At 44.6% G+C, this 17189-nt stretch overlaps 1 protein-coding gene across 2 annotated transcripts in view; it reads right to left on the bottom strand.

Annotated features, from left to right (window-relative positions):
• SCIMP (SLP adaptor and CSK interacting membrane protein) overlaps positions 1–10319 on the bottom strand; it is a 148148-nt gene extending 137829 nt beyond the window's left edge. Inside the window, exon 1 of one of the 2 annotated variants that reach the window (XM_086954814.1) lies at positions 9979–10319. In XM_086954814.1, the coding sequence (XP_086810940.1) occupies positions 9979–10048 (70 nt within the window). In that variant the 5' untranslated portion in view covers positions 10049–10319. The remainder of the gene's footprint in view (positions 1–9978) is intronic. The other variant, XM_086954815.1, reaches the window with a different exon arrangement.
• Positions 10320–17189: the final 6870 nt, after the last annotated feature.

The following is a 17189-nucleotide window of genomic DNA, read 5'->3' as shown; positions in this document are numbered from 1 at the left end:
CCAGTTGCCGGAGGGATGCTGAAATATGGGGTGCTCACGTCTAGGCTGATGCATTGCCATTAAAAAACATGCGGAGGGGTTTACATGACTTGGCGTAACTAAACGAATATAACTACACTGCTAATCAGCTAGTTGTAATCTATGAATAGATTAGACTAATTGATAAGGGATGTGTGATGAAATATGAGGTGGCCATAGCTAACCTTTGTCCTTTTGTATATGTTAATAGCTGTGCTTTTCTAAAATAATGTTTACAATCGTTCTTAATCATATTACGTGCAGAAGAATAAAGTATATAAGTATATAATATAAAATATTAATATTAATACTTGTGTGTGTGTTGACTTCAAGGTTCAGGTGCCATATAACCTTCAGCTAAAAGATTGTCTTACAAGTTTTGCCTTACTCCTAATAATCCTACCCATATAAGCATAGCCTAGTGGGAGTGACATGAGACACCTGCCAGTTTTTCTATTCTTTGGAAAGGTTGCAGTTTCTTTTTGCGGGGGGGGGGGGGTGGGGGGGGGGGGGGGTTGGGTATCTATTGGGTGTGACATAAATGATACAGGGTAACATAATATTAGGAATTAAAAACAATAGGAAAAGAAGCATCACCTGAGACAAATAAGAAACACCTGACAATCATGACTACTGCAAGCAGATGAATACTGCCTCACACCCGGAGCGCTGCCTGCTTCCCCTCAAACTGCGAAATGTTGTCGACACAAGACATCAGCGAGACTTGTGCTGTGTTTTATATAGTGAGTGTCTCTGTGTTTTCATTGTGTTATGATGTGTGTGTAGTTTTACATGTGAGATGACTCATGTTTCGCATTTACATATTTGTCAGTTTCGATGCGCTTCTGTTCTGTTTATAAATTTATATTGTGATGTATATGGGGCTCAGCAATATAAAACGTTTTAGACCATCTTACATGGATTTTTTTTATTTGAGATATTTTAGTTTTATCAGTTACATTTTCACTTTGTGATCAGCAATATCTAACATTGTGTGTTTTTTAACTAACGTACTTTTTCATGTTTTTGTTTATTATTTTTACATTTGGATTTTTACATGTGTCTCTGTACGGTCTAAAGTCACATTAATGAATTCATTTTGTTTTTAAGATCTTTTCTTTTACATTGTGATTTGTATAGGCGTGTCCAGTGTCTAAAGTTAGATCAACATTTTTTCAGTTTATCGAGAGGAGAGTGAAGGTCCTTTTTTGCTGAAAGAGTTATTCTCTGCTTCCATTGGTTTCTATGTGCTTCCCTTGCAGTGCCTGTGAGTGCCTATGTTTTGTGTGCAACTTACTCAAATGCTTGGCTGGAGTAGATTCGATCCTGCCTGGCCTGTAGTAGTATTGCAATATATGTAGGTGTAACCTTAGTAAACTGCAATTGACTTACCCATTTTAGCTGTATTTTTGTATTGCAAATCCTCCCTGTGCCCTCTTTAATTTCCCCTATCCTCCGCCCACGTTGCAGTAGATGTTTCCCATTTTTCAGTGACTCTCCATTGCCACTCCCAGATGCCTAAAACATTGACCTATGTGTGCATAGCTCTCCGCAGTTCTAGTGAAGAACAGCGCACGTGAGAGGCTGGATAGGAGTATGCATACACCTACTCTAGTTCCTATATGAATTGCGCTTATGAGCACAAGAAGTAGTACTCCGACAGTACTAATATACATATTCATAAATTCCTTTTTCAACTCAAGCCCTTCCTTTGTGGGAATTTACAAAATGCCCTTTACATTTGACCAATGTTACTGTCCCCCAGTGCTTCAACATGCCATATTCACCACAAATGTTCACAATTCTTGAGGTTGTCAAAGTTTTTCATATGGATCATTTTACACAAAAACAGGTAATAGGATGTCAACCGTCAATCCTCACAAATATAACTCCCAGTTTCAAAGAGTCACATTCCACATTGTGTGAGGTTTCCATATTTCTAATTCCACTATCCTTTTCAATCTCAATTTTCACCTATGAAATGAAGTATTAGATTTTCTTCTCTCAAAGTTCCTCGCATGTTGGATTCTATCGGGAGATTTTAATACTTCATTTTTTAAAAGGCAAATGAAACCATCTCATCTGTGGGGAAAGGAAATGGTAATGCTCCCACGACGATTACCCCACCTTTATCTTCACCTTACTAATCTCAAAAGATCCATGTTCACGGTGTAGAGAGATGTAATGTAATGTAATGTAAGTATGCACTTATATAGCGCGGCTGTCACTCTAGGGAGCATCCTGGCGCTTTAAGCCCGTAACCTAAGATGGGAGGCCGGCAAGATCTTCATACTTTGATGAGAAATTATCTATAATGTTGTGTATTAAATGGCCACACATTGTTTTATTCTCAAGAGGAAGAAGATGGACAGATCCAGAAGAACTGCCTGATGACAATACTTTTGTAGAAGACATTACCTTGATAATTCTCCTTCCACTATTTCCATCCCAGAACCCAGGTTTCATGACCTATTTCATCCATATCATCATCCTTCCAAGTTTACACCCCAGTCACAGAAGAGGAATCTCGCTGACCCCGTCATCAAGGCAAGCCATCCGAGCGACTCCTTCTAGTCATGGATGGCGGTTGGTGGGTTTCATGCTAAGCTCGGCGAATCTGTAGCCTCAAATTGGTAAGGAGTTCCCAGCGCATACACTCAGACGAGTGTTGGTTGAATGTGAGGAGGTGTGGCATAGTAAGGTTGCCAACCAGGACAGAGGTGAACCAAGCATCTCGGTAGATAAACTACAAATGTGTATTCACTTATAGCCGGCAGTCTGTAAATCTTTCAATGAAGTTCCTGTTACGCATCATGTCCTGCATGTATGTCTGTGTTGACCTCAACAGTAAAGGATATAGGGAAGGATCTAGAATGTTCTAGGTTTTTCTATTTTTTTCACCTATCTTCCACTTCAGTATTCTAAGCACTAATGTAACAATCTTGCAAACTAGGGCTCATTATTCCATATAACGTGTTACTAGAAAATAAATATGTCCTGTCCCTAGTGTTCGCAGAAGAAGACTGCTTTTCCACTGTTCCCCCATTTAAATTTTCCCCTGCACACTGGCACCATCAGAAAAGAATAAAGGAAAAGAAAGTCAATTAAAAAGTACATTTGTTAAGAAGAAGAGGATAGCAGACTCAGAGGCAGAAATCAAATTAAATCCTCTGTTTTATTCGCAGTGGCGAAAATATCAGAACCTAAACAAATGCCACATGGTGCTCAGAAATATTTGAATTCCTATTTTTTCTGGTTGGCAATCAACCTGTAGACATGTAGATATGAAGGGGCACCTCATTTAGGGAATTTTGAAAGTCCTGGTTCACGAGAATTCTTCATGCCAGAGGTTCTTAAAAAAAATTACATCTGATTGTGAAGTACATAAAATATTGCAATAGTGTGTATTATGTTGAGGGTCAAATCACAAAAAGTGCTTAGGCCGGGGGTCCCTGGCATCCAATAATGTCTCAGTGAGGGTGCCTGGATTCTAGTAATGATTCAGTGGGTGTCCACATAAGTCAGAAGGTTAAGACCCACTTCCTTTTTAGGCAATAGCATTATTGTCCAAGCTGATCCCTCCCCGCTCACTCCATGTACACGACATAAACTGGGTCTAATCATAACTGTGATGTATCCTACTGCTTTGCCACACCCCTTCCCCTGTAGCCTAGGCGCAGTGACACTTAACGCTCAGTTCTCTACAAGGTTAATCTGCTATGTAAATACCCCAACAATTATAACAAATTAGAAATTGGTGATGTTATTGGAGAAAGATAAGCGAAGAGGGTGCGAGGTATGGCCATCCTTATTATTTTCTAATGCTTCTAGATTTTTATTTTGAATATTTTTTACATGGAAATAGAGACAGAAGCATCAAGTTTCCCAATCTGTGTTTTTTGAAGAGGCCCTCATTACAGGTCATGCGGAACGGTATCTCCAGAGGCCACTGTGCCCAATTCCACGTTTTTATGGGTTCAGGAATGCACCAATGACACCCAATCCTCTACTTTGTACATTTCCATCTGCCAACTGCTTAAAAAATACATGTGGTAAAGGGCAAGGAACCAGGGAACCACATGCCCAGTAATTACTTCTTACTCTTCCCAAAACATAAAACCTTAGTTTTTTCCCTATTTACAGACAGTATTTTCCTATCACAATAGTGTTTAAAAGCGGTTAATTTCCTTTGAAGTCCTATTTCAGTTTGATCCATGATCACTAAATCATCAGCATAAAGAAGGCAAGGAACTTTATGGCCATTCATTTTTGGACTTGCACTTCTTTCTACTTCAAGTGTTGCGGGGAGATCTGCCAAAAAGATTGAAAATAGAAAAAAGAATGCACCACTGGTAAGAAGCATACTACATCATGCAATTTACAAGACCATTGAATATTTTCATTGTTAGGAGCCCTATCCTTAGACACCTTTAATACAGTCAACAATATTTGCAAACTTCATGTGTTTTTCATAATGTTATGTACAACTGTATATTAACATGATCAGCGTTCTTGCGTTTGAGTGCTTTGAAGTGTGTGATGGAAATGTAAGGCCTATAAACCAAGGCTTTCTCATTTCTAAAACGAGTCCTTCTGTTTGAGCACTCTACCAAAATATGTCCAGGAGTTTCACGTTTTTAAGGCTCATGATGGCCAGCCTGGGAAGGGATTTTTTGTTTTCTGAAGCTATGTGGGTATACAGAGACATTAGCTTGTAAGTTACGTTTTGAAAGAAGGACAGGAGATATTGTAGCAGTAGGCTTCTTTGTAATTCTTATAACCTAAACTGATTTATAGTTCACTGTCCTGTATAGCAAAACAGAAGCCACGTGCAAGCTAACGCATCCTTGCTTCATAAAGCACCATATAAAAAAGTTATATGCGATACTAGTGTTAGAGGACGAGTTACACATGGACCAGTTGCCGGAGGGATGCTGAAATATGGGGTGCTCACGGCTTAGCTGATGCATTGCCATTAAACAGCATGCGGAGGGGTTTACATGACTTGGCGTAACTAAACGAATATAACTACACTGCTAATCAGCTAGTTGTAATCTATGAATAGATTAGACGAATTGATAAGGGATGTGTGATGAAATATGAGGGGGCCATAGCTAACCTTTGTCCTTTTGTATATGTTAATAGCTGAGCTTTTCTAAAATAATGTTTACAATCGTTCTTAATCATATTACGTGCAGAAGAATAAAGTATATAAGTATATAATATAAAATATTAATATTAATACTTGTGTGTGTGTTGACTTCAAGGTTCAGGTGCCATATCACCTTCAGCTAAAAGATTGTCTTACAAGTTTTGCCTTACTCCTAATAATCCTAACCATATAAGCATAGCCTAGTGGGAGTGACGTGAGACACCTGCCAGTTTTTCTATTCTTTGGAAAGGTTGCAGTTTCTTTTGGCGGGGGGGGGGGGGGGAGAGTTGGGGGGAAGGGGGGGGTTGGGTATCTATTAGGTGTGACATAAATGATACAGGGTAACATAATATTAGGAATTAAAAAGAATAGGAAAAGAAGCATCACCTGAGACAAATAAGAAACACCTGCCAATCATGACTACTGCAAGCACATGAATACTGCCTCACACCTGGAGCGCTGCCTGCTTCACTTCAAACTGCGAAATGTTGTAGACGCAAGACATCAGCAAGACTTGTTCTGTGTTTTATATAGTGTGTGTTTCTGTGTTTTCATTGTGTTATGATGTGTGTGTAGTGTTACATGTGAGATGACTCATGTTTCACATTTACATATTCGTCAGTTTCCATGCGCTTCTGTTCTGTTTATAAATTCATATTGTGATGTATATGGGGCTCAGCAATATAAAACGTTTAAGACCATCTTACATGGATTTTTTTATTTGAGATATTTTAGTTTTATCTGTTATATTTTCACTTTGTGATCTGCAATATCTAACATTGTGTGTTTTTTTAACTAACGTACTTTTTCATGTTTTTGTTTATTATTTTTACATTTGGATTTTTACATGTGTCTCTGTACGGTCTAAAGTCACATTAATGAATTCATTTTGTTTTTAAGATCTTTTATTTTACATTGTTATTTGTATAGGCGTGTGCAGTGTTTAAAGTTAGATCACCATTTTTTCAGTTCATCGAGAGGAGGGTGAAGGTCTTTTTTTCCTGATGGAGTTATTCTCTGCTTCCATTGGTTTCTGTGTGCTTCCCTTGCAGTGCCTGTGAGTGCCTATGTTTTGTGTGCAACTTACTCCAATGCTTGGCTGGAGTAGATTCGATCCTGCCTGACCTGTAGTGGTATTGCAGTATATGTAGGTGTAACCTTAGTAAACTGCAATTGAAATAAACATTTTAGTTGTATTTTTGTATTGCAAATCCTCCCTGTGCCCTCTTTAATTTCCCCTATCCTCCGCCCCCGTCGCAGTAGATGTTTCCCATTTTTCAGTGACTCTCCCTTGCCACTCCCAGATGCCTAAAACATCGACCTATGTGTGCATAGCTCCCCGCAGTTGTAGTAAAGAACAGCGCACGTGAGAGACTGGATAGGAGTATGCATACACCTACTCTAGTTCCTATATGAATTGCGCTTATGAGCACAAGAAGTAGTACTCCGGCAGTACTACTATACATATTCATAAATTCCTTTTTCAACTCAAGCCCTTCCTTTGTGGGAATTTACAAAATGCCCTTTACATTTGACCAATGTTACTGTCCCCAAGTGCTTCAACATGCCATATTCACCACAAATGTTCACAAATCTTGAGGTTGTCAAAGTTTTTCATATAGATCATTTTACACAAAAACAGGTAGTAGGATGTCAACCGTCAATCCTCACAAATATAACTCCCAGTTTCAAAGATTCACATTCCACATTGTGTGAGGTTTCCATATTTTTAATTCCACAATCCTTTTCAATCTCAATTTTCACCTATGGAATGAAGTATTAGATTTTCTTCTCTCAAAGTTCCTCGCATGTTGGATTCTATCGGGAGACTTTAATACTTAATTTTTTAAAAGGCAAATGAAACCATCTCATCTGTGGGGAAATTAAATGGTAATGCTCCCACAAGGATTACCCCACCTTTATCTTCACCTTACTAATCTCAAAAGATCCATGTTCACGGTGTAGAGAGATCTTCATACTTTGATGAGAAATTATCTATAATATTGTGTATTAAATGGCCACACATTGTTTTATTCTCAAGAGGAAGAAGATGGACATATCCAGAAGAGCTGCCTGATGACAATACTTTTGTAGAAGACATTACCTTGATAATTCTCCTTCCACTATTTCCATCCCAGAACCCAGGTTTCATGACTTATTTCATCCATATCATCATCCTTCCAAGTTTACACCCCAGTCTCAGAAGAGTAATCTCGCTGACCCCGTCATCAAGGCAAGCCATCCGAGCGACTCCTTCTAGTCATGGATGGCGGTTGGTGGGTTTCATGCTAAGCTCGGCGAATCTGTAGCCTCAAATTGGTAAGGAGTTCCCAGCGCATACACTCAGAGGAGGGTTGGTTGAATGTGAGGAGGTGTGGCATAGTAAGGTTGCCAACCAGGACAGAGGTGAACCAAGCATCTCGGTAGATAAACTACAAATGTGTATTCACCAGTCTGTAAATATTTCAATGAAGTTCCTGTTATGCATCATGTCCTGCATGTATGTCTGTGTTGACCTCAACAGTAAAGGATATAGGGAAGGATCTAGAATGTTCTAAGTTTTTCTATTTTTTTCACCTATCTTCCACTTCAGTATTCTAAGCACTAATGTAACAATCTTGCACACTAGGGCTCATTATTCCATATAACGTGTTTCTAGTGTTCCCAGAAGAAGACTGCTTTTCCACTGTTTTCCCCTGCACACTGGCACCATCAGAAAATAATAAAGGAAAAGCAAGTCAATTAAAAAGTACATTTGTGAAGAAGAAGAGGATAGCAGACTCAGAGGCAGAAATCAAATTAAATCCTCTGTTTTATTCACAGTGGCTAAAATATCAGAACCTAAACAAATGCCACATGGTGCTCAGAAATATTTGAATTCCTATTTTATCTGGTTGGCAATCAACCTGTAGACATGTAGATATGAAGAGGCACCTTATTTAGGGAATTTTGAAAGTCCTCGGTCACGAGAATTATTTATGCCAGAGGTTCTTAATAAAATTATATCTGATTGTGAAGTACACAAAATATTGCAATAGTGTGTATTATTTGGAGGCTCAAATCACAAAAAAGTGCTTAGGCCGGGGGTCCCTGGCATCCAGTAATGTCTCAGTGAGGGTGCCTGGATTCTTTTAATGATTCTGTGGGTGTCCACATAAGTCAGGAGGTTAAGACTCACTTTCTTATGCAAGGGCATTATTGTCCAATCTGATCCTTCCCCGCTCACTCCATGTACACGACATAAACTGGGTCTAACGACATAACTGTGATGTATCCTACTGCTTTGCCACACCCCTTCTCCTGTAGCCTAGGCGCAGTGACACTTAACGCTCAGTTCTCTACAAGGTTAATCTGCTATGTAAATACCCCAAAAATTATAACAAATTAGAAATTGGTGATGTTGTTGGAGAAAGATAGGCGAAGAGGGTGCGAGGTATGGCCATCCTTATTATTTTCTAATGCTTCTAGATTTTTATTTTGAAGATTTTTTACATAGAAATAGAGACAGAAGCATCAAGTTTCCCAATCTGTGTTTTTTGAAGAAGCCCTCATTACAGGTCATGCGGGACGGTATCTCCAGAGGCCACTGTGCCCAATTCCACGTTTTTATGGGTTCAGGAATGCACCAATGACACCCGATCCTCTACTTTGTACATTCCCATCTGCCAACTGCTTACAACATACATGTGGTAAAGGGCAAGGGACCAGGGAACCACATGCCCAGTAATTCTAGGGCCCGCCTACATGTTTTCCTCAATTCTGGTCCAGGTAACTTGTGATGGCCAGTAACTGGGATGGAAAAAAGACTCTGAATTAGTAACTTCAACCTCAGTATCTACCCCTTCAGTCACCGGCCATCTTGGAAAGTGGACATCATGGTTTTTCCTTCCTGACAACCACAAGTGCAAGGCCAATAGCTGTACAAATTGATAGTATGGGGAGTTAAGAGAAAGGTGAGATTTCTTAAGGAAGCTTACATTGGAGCAGGTGCGTAGATACGTTTTATTGTATATGGCCACCTAGTCTCAAAAATTCTACAGATTTAAAAGGGTGAGTAGACATTTATAGGCTAAAATAATGAGGCAATACACCAGTTGCAAATTATTTTTTTCACTCACCAAAATGTTGAAAAAATGAATAAATACCCACAGCTCGAAAAACAAATATAGATAAACACAGATGGAAATACCTTAAAACTAGAATGCTTATTGATTAGTGCCACTGCATTAGTACCAATGATAGATGTTTGGAATAATAAAACAGTACAAAGATGTACATGATAACTGATTGTGCTGTATCTTCCCCACATACTAGCCGAACTAGAATGAGGATATGCTTCATTTAATTGCATTTAATTTGGATGCCAGATGTGCACAGCCAGAAGGTGTGCTGACATCATTTGAAAAAATTGCAAACAATGCACCATAAATGCATGGTAGAGTGTGACTTACATAAAATCACAGCAAACGCTCAAATGTCCCGTCTAAAACCAACCGAAATAACTCCCACTTCCACAAAGGGCACCTGTTGCAGCACACCTTCCATCTACACCAGACCTGCCCAGAACTTCTCCGGCCATCGGGCAAATCAGAAAGAAGCTGAAGATACATCTCTTCAATAGTACCACCTTCCTGGAGGAGATCAGAACCTACAGAACTGGTGACAAGCCTCATTGTAAACAATCTTGCGTCATCCCCTGGGCTTTCACCCGGTGTTCAGTGTGGTTTAGCACTACAGTGCTGCAGAGCTAGTTCAAGCTGTAAGAATAGATAGCGCTGCGGATCCAAGCATGCACCTTAAGAACCTACCTTGCATGCGATCATCAGATCTCATGGTGTCTGCGGGTGTGACGTCCACACCTCCGTTTGTGGTGGCCATGGATGACAGCCTTGTGCGTCCACTGATGCAAGACTGGTGTTGTCACCGCTCACTGTGCAGATTGCAATGCATCCGTAGTAACAGGAGTACACTCTTTCCGGTCAGTTCACGTCTTTTCTTAAGCAGTGCAGCTTCCTCTTCTCTCTCCTCTCTCTAAATGCTTTGGGCGAGTTTGGGTCCTGCAGCCTGAAAGCACAAGCTAGGTGAGGGGGCGGAGATGCAGGGGAAACCGCAGCTGCTCGAGCCTGGCAGAGAGCACTTCCTACCCTCTGCTTGGCCTCGGAGTGCAGTGTGTGTGTGTATGTGTGTATGTGTGTATTGCATTAACCCTTCAGGACCTAGGTGTGAAATCATGGTCAGACCACTCTTCCTGTTTATAAATAAATTACTCAGTCTATATTGTAACTTCTTTAGGTACTGTGGACCTCATGTAGAGGTTTGTGTTACCAGGGCTCCTGCAAAAAAAGTGTCAGGTGCCTGCCTCCTGCCTTTCAGTTTCCCCCCTTATTTGGTGGTGGGAGACGTGATGTGTTTTGACGGAAGAGCTGCCACCAGTTGCACTATTGGAAACACTGCTGCCGGCACTGGGTCGCCATCTGACAAGAAGACCCGCTGTAGAAGACCCGCTGTATTTACGGCACACCTTGCAATATCATTGCAGCCCTTTTATTTCCTGCCAGTGGCTAGTACAAGGCATGGAAAAACACATTGGGTCGTGCTGCGTTTCCCTACGCCAATGTGAAAGCGCAGAAGTGCACAATTTGGTGCCTAGCCCCGACACAGGCTCCCTTGTACCATGGTGCAAGGGTGCCTCTGTTGAAGGCAGGATTGTTTTTGTGCAGAAAGGGGCACCTTCTTGCAAAAAACAACCCAGAGGTGTTTTCCTGTCTCTATGTGTGCTGTAGAATGCCGCACACATGGAAAGAGGAAACAAGCATTTGCAATGCAATAGGTCTCGCATTAGGAAAGTGTGAGCTATTGGTATTGTAAATGACAATTTTTTATAATATGTGTTGGCTTTGAAAATATATAAATTAATAGCATTGTTATTCACAAAGCCAAAAGCTTACACTTTCCTAATGCGAGTCCTATTGGCTATGGCAATGCTTGTTGGTAGCAAGCAAGGACAGTGCTGTTGTGGTGCTGAGTGATGCTGCTGTGGTGCTGAGTGATGCTGTTGTGGTTGGGCTGAGTGATGTGGTGGTGTATTAAAGTGATGTGGTGGTGTCTGTGAGTGATGTGGTGGTGTCTGTGAGTGATGTGGTGGTGTCTGTGAGTGATGTGGTGGTGTCCCAGAGTGATGTGGTGGTGTTCGTGAGTGATGTGGTGGTGTCTGTGTGTGATGTGGTGGTGTCTGTGAGTGATGTGGTGGTGTCTGTGAGTGATGTGGTGGTGTTCCGTGAGTGATGTAGTGGTGTTCCGTGAGCGACGTGGTGGTGTTCCGTGATTGATGTGGTGGTGTTCCGTGAGTGATGTTGTGGTGTCCCTTAGTGATGTGGTGGTGCCCCTGAGTGATGCCCAAGTGATGTAGTGGTGTCCCTGAGTGATGTGATGGTGTCCCAGAGTGATGTTGTGGTGATGTGGTGGTGTCCCAGAGTGATGTGGTGGTGTCCCAGAGTGATGTGGTGGTGTCCCAGAGTGATGTGGTGGTGTCCCTGAGTGATGTGGTGGTGGTGTGAGGCGTGCAGCAGTGTAAGGCATGCAGCAGTGTGTGGCGTGCAGCATTGTGCGGCGAGCAGCAGTGTGTGGCATGCAGCAGTGTGTGGCGTGCAGCAGTGTGAGGCGTGCAGCAGTATGTGGCATGGAGCAGTGTGTGGCGTGCAGCAGTGTGTGGCGTGCAGTAGTGTGAGGCGTGCAGCAGTGTGAGTCGTGCATCAGTGTATGGCGTGAAGAATAATGCGGGCTAACAATTGCGGGGAAGCTAGACTAAAACAAAACATCACCTCACACAGAAAGCAAATCTGTTACTGCCGGGAGGTGGGGTGGAGGGGGCTGTAGAGTAAATAAAGGTGACTACGTACATTATGGGAATGTTAGCATGTTAATTAAAGCCCAGGCCATGGTTGAAGAAGCAAACACATTTGATGGACAGAATGAAGAACAATGTCATACATTCACCCCAGTACAGAGATCTGGGCCTAAATCCATCTTTTTTTGCTCACCATGCCATTCCAGTTTGAACCTCGCCTTATGCAAATCAGTCTTGACCCTGTGCCCCATGGGAACAGTCCAGCCCGAACTGCCAAGCCAGGTCCTCCCTGGACTCGAAACAAGCATCCAAGGACCGGTTTCGGGCTTTCACCCTTCATCAGCAGGGATAGCTTGATTCCAGTGATTCCATGGAGAGCACGGGTCTCACGTCTGAGCATACCCGTCCCACTCGGGGTGACAAATGCAAAAACAACATTTGATGGACAGAATGCAGAACAATGTCATACATTCACCCCAGTACAGAGATCTGGGCCTAAATCCATCGTTTTTTTGCTCACCATGCCATTCCAGTTTGAACCTAGCCATATGCAAATCAGTCTTGACCCTGTGCCCCATGGGAACAGTCCAGCCCGAACTGCCAAGCCAGGTCCTCCCTGGACTGGAAACAAGCATTCAAGGACCGGTTTTGGGTTTTAACCCCTCATCAGTCTGGATAGCTTGATTCCAGTGGCAGGGAGAGCACGGGACTCACGTCTGAGGATACCCGTCCCACTCGGGGTGACAAATGCAAAAACAACATTTGATGGACAGAATGCAGAACAATGTCATACATTCACCCCAGTACAGAGATCTGGGCCTAAATCCATCGTTTTTTTGCTCACCATGCCATTCCAGTTTGAACCTAGCCATATGCAAATTAGTCTTGACCCTGTGCTCCATGGGAACAGTCCAGCCCGAACTGCCAAGCCAGGTCCTCCCTGGACTGGAAACAAGCATCCAAGGACCGGTTTCGGGCTTTCAGCCCTCATCAGCCTGGATAGCTTGATTCCAGTGGCATGGAGAGCACAGGACTCACGTCTGAGCATACCCCTCCCACTCGGGGTGACAAATGCAAAAACAACATTTAATGGACAGAATGCAGAACAATGTCCTACATTCACCCCAGTACAGAGATCTGGGCCTAAATCCATCGTTTTTTGCCCACCATGCCATTACAGTTTGAACCGAGCCATATGCAAATCCGTCTTGACCCTGTGCCCCATGGGAACAGTCCAGCCCGAACTGCCAAGCCAGGTCCTCCCTGGACTGGAAACAAGCATCCAAGGACCGGTTTCAGGCTTTCAGCCCTCATCAGCCTGGATAGCTTGATTCCAGTGGCATGGAGAGCCCAGGACTCACGTGTGAGCATACCCGTCCCACTCGGGGTGACAAATGCAAAAACAACATTTGATGGACAGAATGCAGAACAATGTCATACATTCACCCCAGTGCAGAGATCTCGGCCTAAATCCATAGTTTTTTTGCTCACCATGCCATTCCAGTTTGAACCTAGCCGTATGCAAATCAGTCTTGACCCTTTGCCCCATGGGAACAGTCCAGCCCGAACTGCCAAGCCAGGTCCCCCCTGGACTGGAAACAAGCATCCTAGGACCGGTTTCGGGCTTTCAGCCCTCATCAGCCTGGATAGCTTGATTCAAGTGGCTGGTTGAAGAAGCAGCACAGACGTGCTACGTTTATAGGAGGAGTGGTTCTGCTTTTTGTTGCCGACACCGTGCAGTGGCCACAGTTAATGTGTGGTGCCGAGTGGCAGCACGTCATGGAGCATCAGAGCAGAGTCAGCTCTCGCAAATAGAAATTCCTCTGTTGTCTCTGTGTTTATTTCAGTTGTAATGCAAAGAAAACCAAGTTTAAGATGGAAGGACTAGCACATTATCGCATGTACCTATGTGGGCACTAATTAGGAAATACGATAAAAAATGTAAGTGGTCTGGTGTGAAAGATGAAGCGGGGCGGCCGTGAAGAGGCGCTGCGCTGATTAAGGGAAAGGAAACACAAACACTTGCATGCAGAGCTTATAATGAGAGAAGTTTGTATGCCACAAGTAATCATGGTGATGAACAAACAACAGCAAGCTCTCGGCATTGCTGTGGCGGGGGGGGGGCGGGGGAGCGGAGCGGGAGCGCATTCCTTTGAAGTCTGATGCGGGGGTGGGGGAGTGGCAGCCTTTGAAGTGTGATTGGTGGGGGGGGGTGGCAGCCTTTGAAGTGTGATGCGAGACACAGACAAATGGTGGTGTGACATGGCTGGTTTGTGCACGCGCATATCTCACATGAACTGTGCGTGATCCGCAAGTTTGGTAGGGTTTATGAAGTGCCTACTATACTCTCGCCTATCTATCCCTGTGGGATAGAATAGTCGAGACCTAAAAACAGGAGAAATACAAACATTTCTCTTCCTTGCACCTGCTCTGGAGAGGCGTAAGGTTTTGGCTCTGCCCTAGGTTTACGTGATAGCTAAATCTGGGGCAGCATAAAAATCCATGGGCGCTGCGTGGGAGAACCCACCACAGTGCCCATGGAATACCTCCTTGATGCAGAGTAAGGCAAGGCAGCTACTTGAGATGCTTTATTTTACTCCATATCTATGAGGCCATGCAAAGCCACGCAGAGTGGCTTTGCGTCACCTCATAGATATGATTAAAAGGCTTACGCCACCGAAGCATAAAAAAAAGTGAGGCTCCAGCAGCACAAGGCTCTCCATAAATAATCCCCATTGTCCCCAAAACACTGGCAGAAAATTCCTAGGGCATAAGGGACTTTGGGCCTAATTTACGAGGAATTAGAACAGGGCAGCGCCACAAGTCTTCTTGCTGCACTGCCCTACACAAATATAAAAGGGCAAGAGTGCACCATATTTATGAAATTTGCAGCCTTGCACCAATGTAGGAACCTTTGCAACTCCGTTGCAGGCAGAATTGTTTTTGTGCGGGAAGGGCCACCTTCCTGCACAAAAACAATTCCAGTAGGCGTTTTCCTCTTTCTATGTGTGCTGCAGAATGCAACACACATGGAAAGAGGAAAAGATTTTTTTTTTTTTTATTTGTTTTTATTGCAGAATTAGAAACCACAGAATACAATGGCTCAACCAGTCCACTCGTAATGTCCCCCCGTTCAAGCATTAAAACGTAAACCATACACAGCCATTCAGCCCGCATCCCGGAGGCCGGGCGGCATAGTACCTCAAATAGCAGGAAGGCATCACGGTGAATGTCCCATTGGGACCATGGTCGAAAGATCATTTTACGTATCTGCATTTTACCCCCCCACCCACAACAAATAACATCGTCAGCCATCCCACCTATGCAGGTCGATGCTACCATCCGCTAGCTGACCCACCCCGCACGCTGTTGGGCCCTTCATACCTGACCCGTGCCCCACACCTCCACCCGCGCATCCCCCACGCCCCACAGGCCCTTCCCGGCACAGCGTCGCCATTGCGGTCTCCCAACCTCCTGGCTTCCGGCCCACCCCGAACTCCCACTAAACAACCCCCCAGTGTCCCCTCCCCGGCAACTGCTGATGGAGTGTGTCCCGTCCCGAAATGTAGTATGGATCCCGCTACAGTGTCAATGACAACTGAGTTAGTACGCCTCGCAGTGTCCACAGGTCCCAATCACTCAGTCCTCATCTTCCACTAATGAGTCACGCAAGGCTTGCACCACCAATTCCCACGCACGCGCTGCATCCAGGGCTTTCTCATTACCAAGCTTGACAGCCTGTTTCATTCGGAGCACACTCTCACACTCAGACCACCGCAACAATTCATTCTTCCACCTCCTCACTGACGGCCCGCTCCTAGACTTCCAATGCCACGAGATCTCTCTTTGTGCCAGTATCAGGCCCAAATCGATAAATTTGCTCGTCACCTTAGTGTGTTTGGTGTGCGGGAACCAGAGCAACAGGCACGCCGCCATGTCGAAGTCCACCTCCCTGTCAGTCACATCGTTTAGGAGGTCCCCCACCTCTGCCCAATAGGCCTCCAAATGCGGACAACCCCAAAACAAATGGTCCATGTCCGCCTCCGGAGACGAACACCTCGGGCACCGCGCGTCTTGCACCTGAAAGTACCGCCGTATTTTCTCCGGGGTCAGATAGGCCCTATGCAGCACAAAGAAATGCACTTGTTGGAAACGCGCATTCCTCGTGCCTTTCCATGTGCGCCGCAGAATATGGCTCCACACCGTGTCTGGGATGGGCCTGCCCACGCTCTCCTCCCATTTAGCTTTGAGCCCCTGGAGCGGTTCCAGTCCCTCGTGTAACATCCTGTTGTGGAGACAGGTCACTGCCTTAAAGGTGCCCGCCGCCATCACCACATACTGGCACGCCATAGTCGTGTCCGGTTCTATGAGCCCACCTTTCCAGTGCTTCTGTATAGCCGCTACCACCGCCGCATGCAAGAGGAACCCCCCGTCAGACAGCCCGAACTGCTCCTAAAGCACTCCGAAGGGCACCAAGGTCCCGTCGACATACAGGTCCCCCGCCACCTGAAGACCCGCCTCCTCCCATTCCAGCAATGAGGACCAATCGCCCCCGTGTGGTAGGGCCGTCAACATGCCAATCGGGATTTCTGGCGCATAAGGCCGAGTAGTCCTCGCTCTCCTAAGGCTCCTCTGCCAGCACTGCCTGAGCGTCCGCTCCTCCATTGTGAGGCCCCGCAGCTCCAGCCTCTGCTGCATAACGATATAGGACAGCACATGGCGTTGTATCCCCAGCTCTCGGTCACCCTCCGGCCCCCTAAACACCCGGGCCACATGTTGCGTGAGAACCTGGAGCTGCGCCGCCAAGTAATACAGTTCAAAATCAGGTACAGCCATCCCCCCCTCAATCTTGGGGCGTAGCAACGTACCCAGAGCCACTCTTCGGCGGCCATGTCCCAACAAGAAACCAATAATCATCGTCCTCAGATCCCTAAAGACCCTCTGAGGAATCCAAATGGGCAACGTCCTGAAGTAGTACAGGAGGCGGGGGAGTGCCACCATTTTTAAGAGAGCAATCCTACCCAGTACCGTCAGCGGAAGGGTCGACCAAAAGGACATGCTGCCCCTCAGCGCCCGAACGCACCGACCAATGTTGCCTTCTAATAGGTCCGTGGTCGCATGGTAGATGCGGACTCCCAGATAAGTGAAGCAAGATGGCTCCCAGACTACCCC

Source organism: Lissotriton vulgaris, chromosome 2_1 (genome assembly GCF_964263255.1).
Source record: "Lissotriton vulgaris chromosome 2_1, aLisVul1.2, whole genome shotgun sequence".
Lineage (NCBI taxonomy): Eukaryota > Metazoa > Chordata > Amphibia > Caudata > Salamandridae > Lissotriton > Lissotriton vulgaris.
This window is presented reverse-complemented; position numbering and strand designations above follow the sequence as displayed.